The sequence below is a fragment of the Accipiter gentilis genome, chromosome 10, assembly GCF_929443795.1.
Source record: "Accipiter gentilis chromosome 10, bAccGen1.1, whole genome shotgun sequence".
In the NCBI taxonomy this organism is placed as follows: Eukaryota; Metazoa; Chordata; class Aves; order Accipitriformes; family Accipitridae; genus Astur; species Astur gentilis.
In genome coordinates this window covers 22,958,192-22,978,333 of record NC_064889.1, presented here as the reverse complement: position 1 = coordinate 22,978,333, position 20,142 = coordinate 22,958,192, and the positions used below count along the sequence as shown (strand labels likewise).

Here is a 20,142-nt window from a genome sequence, read left to right as displayed (position 1 = left end):
GGGGAGCCCAGGTGTCCCAAGCATCATTCCCAGAGGTTTCCCAAACTTACATCTGTCCACATGGAGCGGCAAATCTCCGTGGTCTTTCCTCCGTCTTTCGCCAGAAGATCTTAACCACAGCAAAATCCCCGTTCCCCATCTCTAAAATAGACCAGAGATAAGGGTGAATTTATCACCCTAGACCAGACCCTGAGGTCAAGCTCTGGAAAATGTGGTGGTCTTTGGTGCCGAGCCCGGTCTGCTCACCACCAAACAATAAAACCTGGATGCGTTCATCTCCGCTCCACCCACGGTTCATCTTTCCCACAGCAGCTTTGCTTCCTTGCCCTGGAAACCCCAGCCAGGGGGATTTATTTGGGAAGTCTCACCCAGGACCCCGGTCCCATGATGCTCCTGTCCCCAGTAAACCAGGAAAATCACCCATGGGGTCGATGGAGGGACTGTGGGTCCCCTTCGGCTCTGGCACGCACCGACCCAGCCAGGGCTTTCACCGCCCTAACTGGGTATTTTTCTTGAGCTGGAAGAAATTATGAAATCCCAATATTTTCATTGTGACTAACCCATGGATGTGAACAATTTTGCCCTTGTTTTTGGATGGGTTTTAGTTGCTCTCCTTGTCTTTGCCTTTCGTGCCCTCTTTGATCCTCCGCTTTTTTTTACTCCCAGTGGGACCTGCCCATTGCATTGCTCCAAACATCAAATATCTTCCTCTCTCCATGCTTCCAAAATGGACTGTGTTCCCCAAGGTCATATTTCAGTGCTCCCTTTGGATGCTCCTTCCCAAACATGGGCCAGATTCAAGGGTTAGTTTCTTCCATTTCACTGGGGGAGAGGTGAGATGTGGGGAAAGCTGAAAGCCCCATGGGACCCTTGGTAGTGTTACCTAGAGCTTGCAGGAGCGAGAAGCAGAGAAAACCTCCCCTCGCACCTCTTTCCCCTGCACTTTGTATCTCCAAGCAGTTTTTGAGGCTTTAAAACACCCTTGGATGAGCTTTATGCAGGACATGACTGCTTTTATGAAAGGATCAGTGGCTCACTGGGGAGAGACGCCATTAATGCTGAATTAAATGAGCTGGAGGAATATAATTTCTGCTCCACCACCCTGTTTTTACCCTCCTGCAAGAAGCCTGCTCCTGACTGAGCACTGGGACTGCAGGACCCTGGTGTTCCTTGGGATAAGCATTGGTGCTGACCTCTCCCCGCAGCCAGATTTGGCTTCCTGGGGAGATGTTTCTGGGAGGCAGCACTTGATCCGATGCCGGGAGCATTGCACAGATTTTCTCTCGGGAAGGGCTTATCTCCCGTCCTGCCTTCCCAACCTGCTGCCAGTGGTGGTTTTCATCTCAGCCAGTCCAAGGTGCTCACACTGGGAGGCTACCAGCCCTTCCCTCCAGCAGCGCTTGGCCCCCACTGAACAACTCTGCCTGCGCTGCCAGCAAACGCACATTTACCCTCCGGCGAAAACTGATATGGCCACGACTGTCTCAGGGGGAATCCCAGCAGTGCTGGAATTAGCTCGGCAGAGACTGGTTTTTCCAAGCATGCCCTCGGCACGATGCATGAGGTCGTGAGATATATCGTGGCTCTGGTCGCCCCCGTGACCACAGGCGCTCTGGGAAGGGGAGGTGTTTCCACATCCTCTTTTGCCAGCACGGATGCTGGCAAACTCTCTCAGAGCCGAAACTGGAAGGCAGATGGGCCCCAATTACCCCAGCTCCACATTGCTCAGTGCAATAATTCACCTGAAATAAATTCACGCATGGTTCAAGGAGTCCCTGCCATCTGCCCGGATCCATCCCTTGCATGTTTTCTGCCCATCCCAAGTAGAGGCTCATCCACACACTGAAAAGCACTTTTTAACCTGATGCTCCACTTTCATTGCCATCACCATTGCCTCTGGTCCAGCTTACACAGGCTATACCTCTCCCAAGTGCTGCCGATGCAATCCCTGCAGAGCAGGAGGGAGACAAACCATGCCCAAGCCCTCCCCTGCACACTCACAAGTCATGCAAGATTTTGCTGGTTTTTAGGAAAAACTGGCTGGTGCTTTGCTGGTGTGAATCAGGTGCAAACCTGCCCACCTCAACCTGGTTTATAGCAAGAAAATCGAGGAGGAAAAGGCACAATGAGACCAGGGACTGCCATCCCACAGGTGGGAGGCTGCCCTCCCTGCCAGCATGGAAGCACAGCCTGGAGTGCATCCGAGCCCGAAGCTAATGCTCGTAAATAAGAACAATACATTAAGGATTTCTTCAGGAGCAATTAGTTGCCCAAAGCAACGTGTGCTTCGACACAGGATGGTCTTTGTCCACCAAACCCTGTCCAGAGCTAAAGCAAACAGCCAGTGGGCTATGGGTTGGAGCTCTGCTCCTGCTCTTCCTCCATGGTTTAAATGTCCCCATTGAGGTGCTGCCCTGGCTGCGTTCCCGTTGCACCCGTTCGTGTCCTGCGATGGCATTTCCATCACCAATCCAACATTATGCAATAACTCAGGTCCTGCTGTTAGCCTGCACCTGCTGGCAGGATGTTCCCAGCAAATATTGGTGTCGTACTGGCACGTGGCACCGTGATGCTGCCCTGCAAGTGTCCTCGAGGAGTTAATGCTCCAGGCAGAGTGCAGGGAGAGGCTAGGATGAGCATTACTCATGGAGGGCTCAAAAATAATGGCCTTTTCCATCTCACAGAGAGTTTCTAAATGAGCCAGAATACTTATCTTAATTTCCCCAGCTCAGCAATGTAATTAAAAGGGGATTGATTCACTTTTGAGACACTTCTGGTGCTCTCATAGCATCTCCCATTAGTGCTCTTCTGAACTGTGACGTGGTAGGAGAGATGGCAGGGATGGACACGGCGTCCAGCAGGGGAATCCCAGGGCTTGACAGTCCAGGATATCCCAGTGACCAGCGAACCCATCTCCAGGTGACGTGGGGCTGTATGTGTGTAGCAGGGATGCAGGTAACAGTCCCTGGGCACTCAGATAACAGCCATACCTTGCAAAAGCACTAGGAAAAGTCCTTTTCCTTGACAGATGTAATCACAGAGCAGGGGGCACCCCCACTTTTACATGCCAGGGGCGTCAGTCAGGTTGCGCTGGTGCCAGCAGTCATTTGGAGGCTCACCCTGTGGCTGGCCCCCACGAGCAGCACAGCCACAGCCACTTGCTTTCCCCCAGCTCCCGGCTCTTTCACTGCTCCAGAAAAAGCCTTCCCGACCTCCAGAGCTAAAATCAGCCTTTCCCTGGCTCCTGGCTTTCATGGCATCTCCCCTCTGCGGTGCGTTTTGCATCTGTTTCATAAATGATGTATGTGGAGCCGAGCACCACTCAGCCATGGTTGAGGCTCTAGCTCCTAAGTAAATGCTGCCAGGGAGGAAAGGTCCACTCACTCCTTTTCTCCCAGACACAGCCTGTAAGTCCTCATCCACACAATAAAAACAAACTCCAGTAGTTCATTTTTTGGGCTCTTTTCCAAAGCTTTTAGGCAGCTGGAGTACGATTTTGTGCTGATGAAGCGGTGGAGGAGGGCTTAAGTGAAACAATATTGTGGTGGCTGCGAGGTTTGCTGGTGGTTCAGAGCTCAGAGTGAACTCCGGGGACCCGCCACATCTCCAAGTTCTCCTACAAAGCATGGAAATTGCCAGTCCAGCTCCTGGGATAGCAAAACAGGATTTAAAAAACAACATTAGCCACCCCTGGAGCATGGCTGGAGAAGTGCTGGGAGCCAAGTGCTTAATGAAATCCCAGCTCCCAGCTCACCCTCCTAAACCATGCAAACTTCCCCAAAGTGTTTGGGATGGAACAAAGTCATCAATCAGTTATTTTAATTCCCATCTCCGTAAACAGGAGCAAACGCAGAAACATGCAGCAGGGGAAAATAACCGTCAGCTCTCTTCAGTGGAGCGAAGAGGGTGCAAGGAGGGAGGACGGGGGCAGCCGGCGGGGACCTGAGCACAGCATCGGCCCCAAAGGGCACTTCATGGACCCCATAGGGTATTTCATAAACCCTGTAGGATATTTCATGGAACCCACAGAGCATCTAACAGATCCCACAGCCTGTAAATCCCATGCGCAGCCCTGGGAGCAGTCCCACCGTCCCTGCCGCTCTCCCAGCGCAGTCCAGTTGGCTTTTGGTGATGGTCACTCTGCCGATGCACGTCGGAAAGGGTGGGAGGCACAAATAGCTGGTATGAGCATCACTAGCTGGTTTTCCTCTGGATTTATTAGAGGGACACAAGAAGAGTGATGGAGACAACTATGAAGGAGCATGGAGGGGAGTTGCTGTTGCACTATCCGCTGTCATATTCCTCTTTACACTGCCCCAGCCTTGGCACTGGTGGGGGGCAGCATTAAGCATGGCAGCGTTCACATAAATACATTATGGCTTTGTAATTACATACTGGTGATGAAAGAATGGAAAAATCCCATGACAGGCGGGCAGGGCCCCTGGGGTTAATCTGGGAGGGGAATGTGTCCGTGGGGCTGTGGCTCTGCTGCACCAATTCTTTCATTGGGAAACACCAGCCCTGGACAGCTGAACCCACAGCCAGAAAGATAAGAGCGGTTTGGTGTAGGATGCATCCTTCCCTGCTGGCCACAGCTCCTACAGCCCTGCAGAGTGACCGCCCTGGGCACGGGGCAGCACCCCACTTGTCCCCTCCACCCCACGGGTCAGGACATCATCCATCTCAGGCGGATGGAAAGCAGCTGAGCATCTCCCGGAGCCACGGTGCAGCTGGTGGTGCTCAGTGCTGGAAATATCTGGGGCTCTGCTCGTGCTGCTCCATCCAATGTCAGCCACATGCTGGAGCTGCAGCGAGGGATGGCCAAGCCAAGAGAGATTGCACAACTGGACTTTTCTAGAGACTTGGTTTTTGCATGAACTTATGTGTCCCAGACCCACTCCTGAAGCCGCACACGTGGCTCCTGAGCTTGTCTTGCAGGTACCATGCTGGAGAGGAGACACCCATCCTAAGAAGGAGACACCTGTGCTAAAGAGGCCGCAAAATCCCATGCAGAAGCACCTGCAGCTGCACTGGGCTAGAGCTATCACTTGGTTTCCATAACATAAAGAATAACATTTTTTTCCTTTTGCAGAACAGCATGTTTCCTTATCCCACAGTGTGGCCCATGGAAATCGATGCCAGCATGTGCCAAGCAGCCAGCGGGACTGGAGCTGCCTGCCGAGGCATCAGTGCTGTGCTAGAGACGGGCCGGCCACAGCAGGAGGTAGGTGCCATCCGGGGAAGATTAATTCCTTGCTCTCAGTCTCGGCACCTTTCCCACATCTAGTCCTCATCACGGAGGGGAAACGCAGCTGAACTCTGTGTTTATCTCGCAGGTCTGGGGCCTCCAGCTCACCAGGCACTCCTTGCCCACCGGACAAACATTCTGCCACTTTTTGGCACATCCCAGGTGTTTTTTCCTTTTCCCTCGTAAACATAAACGGGAGCTGGTGCAGGCCACCACCAATTATTTTTTATGTGACATCTTGATCTATGTTCCTCTTGCACCGCTCCCTCTGGCAGCAGGGCCGGCAAGGATTACTAAGAGGCAGCCCAGGACACCGCTGGCACATCCCACACGCTGCTGGCTGCCCTGACGCCTGTCCCCAGCCTTCAGAGATGCCTCCCACTATGTAAAGCACACGCTTTCGCACCAGGCTCCTGCAGCAAACTAGCAGCACAGCCCCACAGTGCCCGGGACTGCATGCACGGGTGGTACTCGCTCGCACATGGCCGCACGCATTGTGCAACACCTAGGAGCCCTGAGCCAGGACCGGCTGCTGTGGGCTACATGGGAGAAACGTGGCTGCAGAGGGAGGAAAGACCTGGGGGGGTTGAAGCCGGCCTGGGGCAGGTGGGGAGCTCTCGTTAGAGGTCGTTGCTAGATCCCCCCATGGCTCGAGCGAGACACAGTCACATTTATTTGCAAGGATGGTTCTGCCTCTGCAGCTCTATGCTACCCCAGGTGTCCAAACCAACCCATCTGGCTTTGTCCCACATCCTCGCATCCCCACACCATCCTCGTTTGACCCCTACTAGAGCCAGCGCAGGGGCAGAGGCAAGCGGGCAGCGTGGGCAGTGCCAGCAGCGTATGCAGCACAGGGGACAGTGCCCAGCCGAGCCCTGCCCCACACCCACGAAACGTGGGAACCCCACGGACAATGCTGGGTAGGCACCATGTTTGTCCCAGACCAGGCAAAAGCCAAAAAAGCATCCCCAAAACTCATTGCACTGTGTGCCTGTATGCTGTACCTCTATCTTCAACACTCAGCAGCATCTATTTTGGATCCAGACCCAGGGCGAACCCCTAACAGTGACGGTGCTGTGCCTGAATACGGTGCCCACACCAGGACGTGGTACCCCCACCATGCCCTGCCCCACCGCCCACAGCACCCTGCCATGCCATGGCATCGCCGCCAGCCCCGGCGGCTGCTGTTTCGCTGAGGGTTTGTGTTTACCATCACCTTGCTAAGGGATTATTCAGCCTGCGGTTTCCTCGCTCGTCCGATCTGTTTTTGCTCGGCGGCCGGTGGCTCGCTGCCATCCCCTAAGCAACACGCCGGGCTATATAAGCGACCTCGCTGCCTCGGCTGCGGGGAGGCTCGCGCACAGGCCAGCTCGGCGGCAGCGCAGGGGAGGTTTCGGTAAGCTGCAATTCTTTCTCCTCTTCCCAACTGGCTACAAATCCCTTAACCCGCAGCTGACAAGCCCTCGCCTCGCCCCCGGACCACAGCTCGACTGGCGGCTCTGTGGCGAGAGGACAAGACACTCCTTAATTGTGGATTTTATGTTTTTTGTAGGTAAGAGCAAAATAAAAACCCCAACCCTGCTAAGTTTTTCCCCTTTGTTGCAGCTAGCGGTTATATAATCTTGCTGTGTTATTAAGGCGGTGTAATTAAGAGTGGCTGTGATTGAGGGCAAGGTGGAAAATAATTGATGGGCAGACGAAGGCACAGAAGCTGCGGGCTGGAAAACATCAGTCGGGATGCGGTTCTCTGCATCCCACTTCTCCCCTCCTCATCCCAGCTAATAGGTTTGGGACAGGGTTATGGGGATGGCTGGAGCAGGGGGTTCGGGGGGGAGACAGTAGTTTGCTCACACAAGGCTGTTTGATCTCCCGCGGCTCCGTTCCACGCCGGCTCCCCCAGCCCCCTGCCAGAAAGGGGACGCCAGCGATGCCAAACCCTCCCCACCACTGGGATCTGGCCACTTCAATCCCCCCTTTCCCAGCATTGCATGTCCCAGGGAAAGAGGGATGCATCCCGTTCCAAACCCAGCGCCGAACAAGTCGCAGACAGCTCCCAAAATAGCCGCTGAGTGGGAAACAGTCTTTCAGCCTGGATTAATTTTTCCTGGTTATTGTCTGGCTGCAAGTTCACAACCCCGCCATAAGCCCACAAAACACCACTCATGTGTTGCTTGTTATTTTTGCTTGACTGGGATTTGCTGAGCCATAATCAAAGTATTTCCTAGTCCCACATTCCCCGGTCTCAGAGGAGATGGTTAATACCGCTTACAAATAACAGGGTGTTCTCACTGCAGGCTGTTCTTTGTCAGCCTCCTTTTGTGGGTAAACTGAGGCACTGAAAGGCCGAGTCAAAATTTTCACCCCCCAAGTTCATTAATTTTAGGTGCATAAAATAAAGCACCTGGAATTCCAGCTAGTGTCACTCAAGATAACACCAGTTCCATGGGTACCTTCAGAAATCAAATACCCAAATGTTTGACACTGCAGGGCTAATGGACTCACTTAAAACAAAATCTGAATTTGCTGAGCTGGGGAAGAACAACACAAAGCCTCAGTCCCTCATCTCTGTGTGCAGAAAAAGGAAAATATTTGGCTTCTTGCTCACATTTGCAGTGAAGACTTGGCTTGTGCATGGGGTTTTCCGCTTTCAGAGGCGCTCAGGAGCCTTTCCCCTCCCCACGCTCCCACAATGTACTGGGATAAGATGCTGTTGTTGCACTAAGCCCAGTTTGCAGGCAGAGGAATGGAGGCATGAAGATGTTCCTGTTCATGTTGGGGGCAGAGCAGGGTGCCGGGAGGGCCTGTGGAGCCCCATGGGCTGTGAGACCATCCCTGCAGAAGCATTTAAGCTGTTAAAAGGCACTTTAAAGAGATGTCATTACAAAACAGAGCTCTGCAGAATAGATTTGGGCTCAGATGTGATGGCGAGAAGTGGAGGGGATGTGAGTGCAGATGGGGAGCCACTGCTGCTCCCTGTTGGGGGGTAAGTGGGGGGCTTCTGGGGGTTGATGGGTGGGCAGGGGCTATAAGCGGCCCCACAGCATGTTTTGGACTGATTCAGCCTGGGAGAAGTTCCCTGAAAGCAGCGGGTCCCCAGGCGAGCCTTGACACAGCCAGGCTTGTTTCCACAGGTGTGGGGAAGGTGTGGGACAGCTGCAGATACTCCAAGAAGCCCCCAGTCACCTCTGGAGACAACGATGGTCACCACAAAAGCATGGATCATCCTCATCCTCCTCCTGGGAGCCACATCCGTTTTAGGTGAAGGTTAAATGTTTCTATTCCTGTCTTTGTGCTGTCCCCTGCCCGCGGGCATGCTGGCATGAAGGCATGTCTGCCGGCGGCCGCTGAGCCAGCAGACACGGGCTCGACATTGATGCCGGGTGCTGCTGTGGGTCAGCACAGGGTTCATCCAGCCAAACGACTTCTAGATGAGAGCTGGTGTCCATCCTGCCCACAGAGCAGGGGCAAGGCCCGTCTGCAAGCCAGCCAGCCCCTGGTCGACCAGGGATGAGCCCCCCCTGCCCACCAGATGTGCTGGGACCTTTCCTGCCTGCCAACCCCGAGACCCTGCGGTGCCCAGCCCGCACCCCGGCTCCCATCCCAGCTCCCCTCTGCTCTGAGCAGACCCACCCTGGCCAGTACCTCATCTATCACCCGAGCACGAACCAAGTCCAGTCTCTGAGCTGAGCCCTTGGGAAGAAGCAACGTGGCTCTTCTCCAGGAGAAGATGTGCGAGGTAACAGGATCTGTCTGCTGCTGGCTCTGGCAGGTCACACATACCAAAGCGCTGAGCGATAAGCAACTTGCCCCTCTGCTCCAGAGGGTCTTGCAGAGAAAACCTGTTTGCAGGCTCTTTGGATTTGTTTTCAGAGGCTATAGAGGAATTTTGCCCCCAAGTACTCTGGCCACATGCCTGGTGATAAAACCAGGGAGAGTCAATTTGTCACTAGGGAGGTGCTGAACCCCTGAGAGCTGGGCACAGGCGACAGCCAGTGCTGGGCAGCTTCGGGCTTAGCTTCCCAGTTTAAATGGGACTGGTCCGAGCAAGCACCCCAGGAACCAGCCACAACCACAAGCTCCCTTTGGGCATGCAAGCAGCAAGCAATTGCAGAAACCAGTCCATGCCCCATAGTGACAACCAACCTTATTCACCTCGGGTTCATTTCTCCCTGGACAGAGAGAGGCAGGATATATTTTATATCTCCAGCTATAAAAAGATGATTTGATCTGAGCTGCTCCAACACAGAAAACACAAAAAAGTTTTTCTTGGGTGATAAGGGAAATGGCAAATTTGCATCACACCTAAGCCGCAGTGATGCTGTGGACCATCTCTGTCACACACTTCACTTGGCAACTCCTGCACTGCATCCCACAGGAGCTCTAACTGGTGGCTCTAACCAGCCACAACCCAAAGGGAAATCTGAAAAACTGAGCCTAAGGAGGCCCAATCCCTTGAATCTAATTAATTTCTTATTAAACTAATTTAATCTCTAATTTATTGACCCTTAGGTCAAAGGTTTCTGAAACCAGCCCTCGGCAGGATCCAGATAGGACAGAAAACCTTCAGCCCGCTGGTAATGCTCAGCTTGGAGAGTAAGTTATTTCCCAGCTCGGGCAGCTTTCCCTCGCCAGGACAAGAGGTGTTTGCATGCATATTATTTTTTTCAGCCTTAATTTACAACTGAACAATACTATTTGAGTAGGTGAGGACATTTAGGCAATGGAATAAATGTTAATCATCTGCAACCTCCTGTAGGGTTTTGGCTATTGCTGACACATGCTTTTGGCTCCTCTCCTGGAAAAGTGAAGGTCAAGTGCGTGACCACAGCCCCTATTCCTGTGGGAGGCACATGTGGGCTGGGAGGGCAAGGAGAGCCCAGGGATGGGCAAACACATGCTCTGACTTGCCCTTCCCCTGCCCAGCCCGTCCCCACACCTGGGACAGTTTGCAACACCATTGCTTTAGAATTAAAGCCTGTGGGGCATTAATTACCTGTAGAACCCACTCTGCTCATTAGTCCCCAGGAGATACCCTGACCCCTCAAGCTTTACTGCCCAGCACTCAGGATTTAAATTCCAGCAGGGACTGAAAGGGCTGGACGTGCTGATGCCATAGCCAAGGGATTAAGGGACTTTCCCGGCCTCCCATCCCACTCCTAGCAGCTCTCTTAGCTGTTGGGGAGAATCAAAGCACTGAAAACATGGACACTCAGAGGTCCCCTCTACCTGCTGAGAGGTATTTTTAAGAAAACTATCAGGAAAATTGTTTTCCCCTCAAAGTGGATGGCATAAGGCAGTGGTGCTGAGGCTGGGGCTCACAGAGCAGGAGCTGACTCCTGCTTCTCTAGGGAGAAATAAAAAAAAATCTTGACGTTTTGACCAATGCAGTTGGAAACTAGAGCGTCTGCCCTTGGCAGCAGTGAGCTGTAAACTCAGTTTTTGCCTCCAGGAGAGGGTGTGCCACACCTGGTCGGGTTGAGCAGCCAGGCTCGGTACAGCCAGGCCAGTGGGAGCGACCGGTGCTCAGCCAGGGAGCAGGCAAAACCTGCCCAAATCACCCCGCATGTCCTCTGCCCGCAGGTACAAGAAGCAGCTCTCACAGGGGAGACCCGACTTTCGCCTACGCCAGACGCAGTACGTTCCTGCCGGCTGGTACCGCGGGGTAGCCCCATCCCTCCCCACGTCCCCGCTGGCACTCAACCCCTCAGCTTCTCCCCTGTCCTCCGCTTTCTGCTTTTTCTGCTGTCGAGGTGCTACCCAGAGCCACATAATGCCATTTTTCCTCTGCAGGACTCCCCTCCTCCTTTCTTATCATCACCAGCCCTGCAGAGTAAGGCAGCCAATCCTAAACAAGCTTAGGATCTTACTAGGACCCCACTTTAATCTGTTACATGTTAAATTTTTGCTTGGGGCAAGTACAGATGGACATTTATCCATGTGCTGCCTGGGACGGGTCCATGTCCCCCAGATTGCTAAATAAGGTCTATGGATGCATCACTTGGGATGCTGAACTTGGAGATGCCGACGTGCCAAGAGATTAAAAAGTCACCCACCTAAGCCAAGTGCTTGCTCCAAACAAGATATGACATTCCCGTGGCTGCTTGCATTCAAATGGTCTTTTCCAGCCACTTGCTTTTGTAAACCAGGGGTTCATTTTTGACCATCACTATTGGAACAGTCCAGCCGTGTGCCTGTCTGCCTTTCTAGGAAATAACCCAACCTGGTTCATTACAAATCAAGTGGAAGAGTAGGTGTGGGAGATGACATGGCACACGTCTCTAAGAAACCTCATTTTTAGAAACTTTAGTCACAGGCACATCCTCGTAAACATTGTTAGAACATTGTCATTTAAAAATAAACCCAAACCACAGACTTGGAGTGGATCTCACCCATTCAAAGCAGCTTAAATTAATACCATCTAGTAGCCCGGTTAAAGAAATTCCTTTCAAAATCTAACCACATATTAAACTCTCTATAAACCCTCTTTGTGTTTTACATATCAGCTGGCCCCTAACATGCTCAGCCTGCTCGGTAGCATCTTAGGCTTCTGTTTTGCACACAGTAAAACTGGTGCTCACAATAGGACACATGCTTCCCCTATAGAGAACATATGTTTAAGTACGGTTAAAGACATTCAACATGATAATATCAACAATTTTACCCTTTTGGGGGGTTTGGGGTTTTTTATTTAACCGCATTTGAAATGCAGGGGAGCGTTGACCCTCAGACAGCATTTAAATGACAATGTGTGTTTGATTTCCTTTAAGCCAAAGTTATTCAACACTAAGCATGAGCTGCATGCACTTTGCTCTCCTCGAGTTTATCTTAATCATCCTGAATTCGGTAGCCTGCATGGAATTAAGTCAGAAGCCTTCAGATGCCTCCTCCTGCTTTATTTGCCAGCTCCCTGAGCATGCTTTGAGTTTGTTTAATCCATGTGGCGTGTAATATCCAAATGCATAGTCTGAGCTCTATAGAAGCTGTATAGAAGCTGCTAAGAAAACAACTGCCCGTTTTCAGGCAGCTGTACGTGTAATGTGCATCTCAGTAACACACCACTGATGTTATTCAAGGTCCACTGGTGCAAGATTCAAAAAAGTTTTTGTCTCCATGGTCGAAATGGAGCGAGTGCTCAGCAACGTGTGGCCAAACCGGTGTGCAGAAGCGTACCAGATCCTGCCTAGCTGAACGCCTCTGGGGCGTGCACTGTAACGAAGCAACTGAGGAAGGGCGGCTCTGCATTGGACATGTTTGCTCAGGTGCTCCTATAACCTCACTTATGGGCAGGGGATGATGTCCTGATCTCACCACTGTGTAGGCATTGTATTCCCTTCACTGACATTTTACCATCTTTCTCTCCCTTCCCAGAATTTCGTGATGCTGGTGCCTTCCCCAGAAGGGCTGGGGAGTACTAAGGGAGAAGAGCATGGGGAGTTTATAGCCAAATAGTAAGATAAGGGGGCAATCCAGATACGGGGAATCGTCAGAGACCCATAAAGATCCTGGGCATATAGGAAAAATCTCATTAATCTTGTTATAACAGCAGCTCTCAAGGTGGAGTCAGCGACTGCAGGCAGCCGCCTCCATGCAATCTCCAGGAAGGGGAAGAGTTGGGAGTATTGAATTGCCACAGCCCCTGCTGAAGGGGCTTGTAATTAATTATATTACTCTTCTAATCCCCTTTTAAACAAATCATTCTGAAAATAGTCTGTTTTCTCCAGGAAAGTTGTTTCAGGTTTTCCCTGATTTCTTGCATTTCCAGCTATAAAAAATTATCAGGTAGCTGCTGTACAGGGATGCTCTGTGATTATAAAAGGAATGAGCTGAGCCCTTGCCTTGGGAAGAGATAGATCGTTATTTAGGATTTATCACTATAGGCAATGAAAATGTTTCAGAATCACTGTATGGGAGATGATTTGTATTTGTTAAATCTGTTGGGTAATGCTCATTTGGCAATTAACCTATGTCCTGCTCAAGCCAGGATAGCACTGAATAAGGGGTGACAGCTTTTAAGATAGACCAAACCCATGACTTTTGGGCATGAGTTGGTAACAGAAACCTACAAAGTTTAAGGCATTTGGATTTGTAATTTTGCCAGGGTTGAGCTAAGAGCTCACATGCTGATCTGGATTCAAATTTCCCCGAAATTCAGCCCTTTGGGGAAGGTAAATAACAGTTCCTAGCTGTAACAATATCCACGTGGCTGCTTTCTACTAATTGTCAGGTTCAAAATGACATCGTCCCAGTGTTTCTAATGCACAGCTGTTGATAATCAGTAAAAATATGGTTTGGATACAATTTATTCCTTATGCAGTATCTGCTTTATTGCATCTAAATTAAAAGCAGACGCGAGACTGTGCCGTGAGCATTACGGGTACTCCAGGTTGCTTTCTGACTTGCCTGCCTCTCCTCCAGCCTGCAACATCACCTGCCCCATGGGCCGAGTCAATGCCGACTGTGATGCCTGCATGTGCGAGGATGCAACCCTGCACGGGAAGGTCTCTCTTGAGGATGGGTCACCCGCTGCCGATGCCCGGGTCTACCTGCAAGCCAAGAAACTCAAGCTGTTGACAACAGCCGACAACAGGGGCATGTTTAGGATCCCAGGGGTTTGTCCCGATGGCAAAAACACACTTAAAATAAAGAAAGCCAAATATGCAACAGCCACTGTCACCGTGCCTGAGAGCAACAGAAGAAACCTGGCGATCCAAGTGCAGCTGCAACGATCAGGTAGTCCCAAAAAGGGGGGGAATGCAGAGGCTTTATGCAGTAATCAGAAATAAACTGTGATTTTAGGTCTGGAAGAGTAATGAGATGGCCATTTCCTCCTCCCGCAGGTAAACCCTACATTTTCAGGAGCCCCGAGGACAAAGCCAGGAGAGTGGGACAGAGCGTATCACTCTGCTGCGATGCCCTTGGGAGCCCAGCCCCTGACCGCTATTTCTGGTAAGGAATTCAAGTTCGATCAGGCAGAAGTCTTAGCTGTCCCACAGATTCAATGTTTCTCTCCTTACCATCTCCACAAAGGTGGGGGTTTTTAGCTATAAAACTGCTAACTATGCCAAGAACCAATTGCTGCAAAAGATGGTTTCCTCGAGATGTGCAGAGCTGGAATTTCTCACAGGTGCAGTAACGTCATGTGCCGAGGGACTTACTGGAAAAACATAGAAATAAGAGTTTGAAAAACCTCAGCAGGCACGACTGGCAGCTCTGCCTGCCTGCCAACTGCCTGGCAGCCACATCTCAGTACTGCCAGGGGATGGGGAATAATTTTTAGGTGATGCCACTGAGGGGAAATTGAGGCAAGAGGTCTGGCAAAATCCACATTGCAGATGCAGGATTTGGCCTTCGCTCTGCTCTGGCCAGGCAGTCAGCCTCTGTCCCCTTAACCATCTGCCTGTTCCTGGCAGGTACCACAATGGCTCACTGCTGGATCCCTCCTTATACAAATATAAAAACAACCTGATTCTGAAGAACCTGAACAGAGACCAGTCTGGGGAGTATTTCTGCAAGGCCAGCAGTGCCGGTGGGTCGGCGAAATCCCAATCTGCCAAGCTTGCTGTCATAGGTAAGAGAAAATGTGCATGATGCTCTCCAAGCAGCTGGGGAGGCGGCAGCGTGCAGAAACCAGAAATTGTGATACATGTGGGAAAGAAAAGTTGCAGGAAAAATATGCGGGTTTTATTTCATGCATCCGTTAGCAGATAAGCTTGCGTGAGCTGGTTATGAACCAGATGCTGTCTACAAACTGGAGCTCTGGATTGCAGGTGACCTGCCAAGCTCAGTCTGCTGTTTTCAGCAGATTTCTCACGGTACTTGCTGCCTGATGTGCATATTCCTGTTTGTTTAGGTTTTTTTAAACCTTGGGACACATTTTAATCTGTCCCTAGCCAAAAAGCCAGGCAGCTGCAGAACATCTAGCAGAGGGTGAGTTAGATGGCAGTGGTGGGTAAGCAGGGGCTGGGACACTCCTGCAAACAGCACTGCTCTTAGTCAGGTACCTAAAGTTAAAGCCGAGCACCTGCTTCACCAAAACAGAGGCCAGATAAATTCAGCTAACCAAAATCCTGCAAAACACCTGTTTTATGGCTGCAAAAACCTCACTGTTATTGGAAGCAATGTTTAGCTCTGAGGGCTTCGGACCACATAGCGATGACTGTACAATTATTTCATGCTGCTCATTAAGAAATCCTATTCAACAGGAAGACAAGAGGCAGCCTGCAACTCCCAACCCCAAAGCCACCTCATCCGACTTCCTCACGACTGCTTCCAAAAAGCAACAAACTCCTTCTACTACGACGTGGGCAAGTGCCCAGCGAAGACCTGTGCTGGGAAGCTGGATAAGGGACTCCGGTGTAAGGATAACATTGCCTACTGCTGTGGCGTGTCCAAGATGGAAACCAGAGACATCTCCTGCAATGGGTACACGCTCCCCACTAAAGTTGTTGTAGAATGCGGCTGCAAAAAATGCACTGAGACCAAAATAACAGTTCGAGGCAGAGCCACAGCAGCAGATAACGGTGAGCCACTGAGGTTTGGCCACATCTACATGGGCAACAAGAGAGTGAGTATGACCGGCTACAAGGGAACCTTCTCCATCCATGTCCCAGCAGACACAGAGAGACTTGTTCTAACTTTTGTCGATCGGCTGCAGAAGTTTGTGAACACAACGAAAGTTCTGCCCTTCAAGGAAAATGGAGGTGCTGTGTTTCACGAGATCAAGCTACTAAGAAAGAAAGCCCCTGTTACGCTGGAATCCACCGAAACCAACGTGATTTCTTTGGGAGAAATGGAAGAAGATGATCCAATTGCCGAATTAGAAATTCCACCCAATGCATTTTATAGGAAAAATGGAGAAGCCTACAGAGGCAAAGTGAAAGCCAGCGTGACATTTCTGGACCCAAGAAACATCTCAACTGCCTCTGTGACACAAAGTGACCTGAACTTTGTAGACGAGGAAGGAGACATATTTCCTCTCCGCACGTATGGCATGTTTTCTGTGGACTTCACTGACGAGCAGGGCACAGAGCCTCTTAATGCAGAAGATGTGAAGGTTCATTTGGATGCTGCTCAGGTCAAGATGCCAGAGCACCTGCAAGAGATGAAGCTTTGGTCCCTGAACCCGGAGACAGGATTGTGGGAGGAAGAAGGGGACTTCAACCTTGAAAAAAGCAGACGGCGCAAAAGGGAGGAGAGAACTTTTTTGGTTGGGAACATGGAGATCAAAGAAAGGCGGCTTTTTAACCTGGATGTCCCAGAGAGCAGACGGTGTTATGTCAAAGTCCGAGCCTACAGAAGCGAGAGATTTCTGCAAAGTGAGCAGATCCAAGGGGTTGTAATTTCTATTATAAACATGGAGCCAGAACCGGGGTTCTCCTCCAACCCCAGAGCATGGGGCCGTTTCGACAGCGTGGTCACTGGTCCCAACGGTGCCTGCGTGCCCGCCTTCTGTGATGAGCAAAACCCTGAGGCCTATGCAGCTTATATATTGGCAAGCATGGGGGGCGAAGAGCTTGAAGCTGTGTCCTCTGCTCCCAAACTCAACCCTAACGCTATTGGGGTCCCACAGCCATATCTCAACAAGCTCAACTACAGGAGAACAGACCACGAGGACTCTAACACTAAGAAAACAGCATTCAGCATTAACATGGCCAAGCCAAGCCCTAATTCCCCAGAAGAGAACAACGGCCCTATTTATGCCTATGAAAACCTAAAAGAATGTGAGGAAGCTCCACACAACGCTGCTCACTTCAGGTTTTACAGGATAGAGGGAGACCGGTACGACTACAACACTGTTCCCTTCAGTGAAGATGACCTCATGAGCTGGACCGATGACTACCTGGCATGGTGGCCCAAACCCATGGAATTTAGGGCCTGCTACATTAAGGTAAAAATAAATGGACCCCAAGAAGTGAACGTAAGATCTCGTAACATGGGTGGGACGCACCCGCGTACCATTGGAAAGCTCTACGGCATCAGGGACGTCCGCAGCATTCGTGACTCAGAGCAGCCAGATGTTTCAGCAGCCTGCCTGGAGTTCAAGTGCAGCGGCATGCTCTTTGACCAAGACCGTGTGGACCGCACGCTTGTGAAAGTGGTCCCACAAGGCAGCTGCCGCCGAGTAAGCGTCAACAGCATGCTCCATGAGTACCTGGTGAACCACCTCCCCATGGCTACAAACAATGACTCCAGCGAGTACACAATGCTGGCACCTCTCGATCCCCTGGGACACAACTACGGCATCTACACCGTCACTGATCAAGACCCAAGGATCGCCAAGGAAATCGCTCTGGGCAGGTGTTTCGATGGCACGTCTGATGGCACCTCCAGAACCATGAAGAGCAACGTTGGCATTGGGTTGACTTTCACCTGTTCGGAGAGGAGCGCAGCGGAACAAAGCATCTTCCAGTCTCAGAGGAACTCGGGCCAGCAGTCCATACTGGTTCTGCCAGGGGAGAGCCCCGCGTACCGAAGGCAGCCAGCAAGCCGCCGAACCACCCAAGGCAGGATCCCGATGAGAGGTCAACGTTCTCCCACATACTAGAGCTGTATAGGAGCCTTAGTAAAGTCGCTCACACTCGATTAAATATAATTTGAAAGAAACACCTACCTGCTAATAACCTAATTCAAAGCTAGTAGGTGTCATTATTTTTGAGACATAATTAAGGTGCACCTTTTTTTTTTTTTTTTTTTCTTTTCACCAGGAAGGAAAGACATGAGGCAAAAATTGGGGGCCAGTAGTGGCAGTGAGTTCATGTCTTATTAAATGCATCCATAAAAATCTTCTTTCTGCCTGACATTAAACAGCTTCATATGATAGCCTAAAGGAAAGACTAAACACCTGATTCAATTAAGTCACATACATAAAACATTCTTCTGTTCTGCATCTGCAGACTTTGCCAGCCCAAGTACCCGTACAGTAGTTGGCAACATGAAAAGGAATAAACTGATTTCCTCATACTGAATTCAACTGCAAGGTTTTGTACTTGAAATGTAAGTATTTTATTTATTTCTAGCTTGTTTTAGAATGACTGTATTCAAGCTAAACTACTGGCAGCTGCATTTCTAAGAACTCACATGCTCAATAGCACAGAGAAGCCATGGGGATTTGTAGGCTCCACATGGATAAAACTACAGTTTTTTTCTTGCTTCTTGCATTATTTGACAAGAAAATCCATGCTCTATTGATAGGGTAGGTTAATAAAAAAAGTAATTTTGTAACTTTGACAATGCTGTGTTGCTTTTGTGTTTGAAATGCTGAAGTAAATAAACCACGTGTAGAGTTGACCAAAGAATAACCTGCAAAATTTCACCTTTCTGTTCACAAACAGCTCACAGCTTTTCCAATGTGAGACTGATCCTGGGTACGGGTGAGGGGTTTGGTGGGTAGCTGGTGCTCGCCCAAGTCCAGGGTTTGGCCACAGCATGCTGTGGTCAGGGAATTTGTCCCTAGCTTGAGATGTGGAGAGTCAGCAACAGTGCTGGCAGAAGTGGAGCAGCAGGTCTGGGCAAGGGATGAACTAAGGAGGCAGAAGCAGAGCTCTCAGAGTGGGACAAGATGTGGTGAAAAGAGGGCTGGGAACTCATGCTTTAAGGATGATAGGAAACCAGGCAATGTAGAGCAGGGCTGGGAGGTGCAGAGACAGGGAGAAGATACACTTCCCTCCATATTCAGCAGCAGCGAGCAGGATGCTGCTGGGTGAGAAGCTGCTCTTAGCTGAAGGTACAGATGGCCACAGAGGGGTCAGACAGACAGTGATCCATCTCCAAGTGACCTATTAAATTGCCCTATCAAACTCCCACTGCTTCTAGAGTGGAATCGAGTACCTTATCAGCACAGAAGATATCTTGTGTTTACACCCACACACTGGCAATAAATTTTTGGGGTGCAGGCAAGCCAGCAAGCCTCCAACACTGAAATTTCCACCAAGAGAGATCACAAAAAGGTGGGCAGTGGTACTAGATGCAAATTGGAATTCAAAATTTGTGGTTAAACCATGACACACATGCTCAAGCACAGATGTCCCTCTCCTACCCGATCCCCTCCTATGGGTATAAAGTCAGCTCTAGGTCTATGGTGTCTTACCTACAGCCCATCAAGGGCATGGGTAATATTTCAATAGCATTTAGCAAGCTTCAGAACAGGTTTTCAGGTCTGACACGGGGCATCATAGGCATTAAATGCAGAGCTGTGCAGGACTGAGTGCCTATGCAGCCTGAATCATGCTTAAAAAGGTAAAAAAAACCTTAATAATCCATGTTTTTATGCAAATTGACAGTTATCAAAGAGAAGCACAAAAGGAAGAGCTGTGGAATACTCTGGCACATCCTCTTCATACCAATGAATTTAGACTCTGTGTTTTCTTTTGTGTCTAGTCTGCTGCAAGGGCTTGGCGCGAGCTGGGGCCAAGGCAGCCAGTGGGGAGCATTAGCTCGGACCTTCCCACAGAGCTCTTGGCTTGTGCTGCAGACTCGCAGAGAAATGTCTCTTCCCTCTGCTCCCCTCCTCCTCTGCCGAGAGCCAGCCAAATCCCGAACTTAGTTTCATCACTTGGAGGGTGAAGTAACACAAATCACTTCTACAGACCAACCCAGGAGATACATGGATGAAAGCAGCCTCGGGATCTGGTCCCTGTGCTGCATGTGGGCTTGCCAGAGCAAAACACAGCAGAGTACAGGGCTCTTCCTTTTGGGGAGAAATGTCTGTTTAACAGGAATGAAATGCTCACAGCCCTACAGCCTGAAATTCTGCCTATCTGTGAAACAGCAAGAAGCTCTCCAAGTTTCCCCAATCTGTCCCCCACTGCAGCTTAACTCCGACTTGGAGGAACAAACTAATCTCTGCACTCACCAACTCCCTGAGCTCTCAGAGGCGGCTGCTGGCAGGGTACATT

The 20,142-nt window shown here is 50.5% G+C and overlaps 1 protein-coding gene across 3 annotated transcripts; it reads left to right on the top strand.

Annotated features, from left to right (window-relative positions):
• The first annotated feature begins 6,588 nt into the window (after positions 1 to 6,588).
• On the top strand, positions 6,589 to 18,540 carry CILP (cartilage intermediate layer protein). 3 transcript variants are annotated; one of them, XM_049811572.1, is made up of 9 exons: positions 6,589 to 6,644; positions 8,380 to 8,506; positions 9,758 to 9,841; positions 10,829 to 10,882; positions 12,322 to 12,507; positions 13,664 to 13,978; positions 14,086 to 14,194; positions 14,659 to 14,816; positions 15,451 to 18,540. In XM_049811572.1, the coding sequence occupies exons 2-9, from the start codon at positions 8,446 to 8,448 to the stop codon at positions 17,790 to 17,792; spliced, it is 3,309 nt and encodes a 1,102-aa protein (XP_049667529.1). In that variant the 5' UTR covers positions 6,589 to 6,644; positions 8,380 to 8,445; the 3' UTR covers positions 17,793 to 18,540. The 3 variants fall into 3 exon arrangements, with proteins under 3 accessions (XP_049667529.1, XP_049667532.1, XP_049667531.1); XM_049811574.1 differs by lacking the exon at positions 6,589 to 6,644 and adding an exon at positions 6,688 to 6,800; XM_049811575.1 differs by lacking the exon at positions 9,758 to 9,841.
• Positions 18,541 to 20,142: the final 1,602 nt, after the last annotated feature.

Coding starts and splice junctions, on each gene's coding strand:
- CILP (XM_049811572.1), top strand. CDS start 8,446: ATGGTCACCACAAAAGCATGGATCATCCTCATCCTCCTCCTGGGAGCC. Junction 9,842..10,828: donor GGTAATGCTCAGCTTGGAGA/GTAAGTTATTTC, acceptor CTCTGCCCGCAG/GTACAAGAAGCAGCTCTCAC. Junction 12,508..13,663: donor CATTGGACATGTTTGCTCAG/GTGCTCCTATAA, acceptor CCTCTCCTCCAG/CCTGCAACATCACCTGCCCC.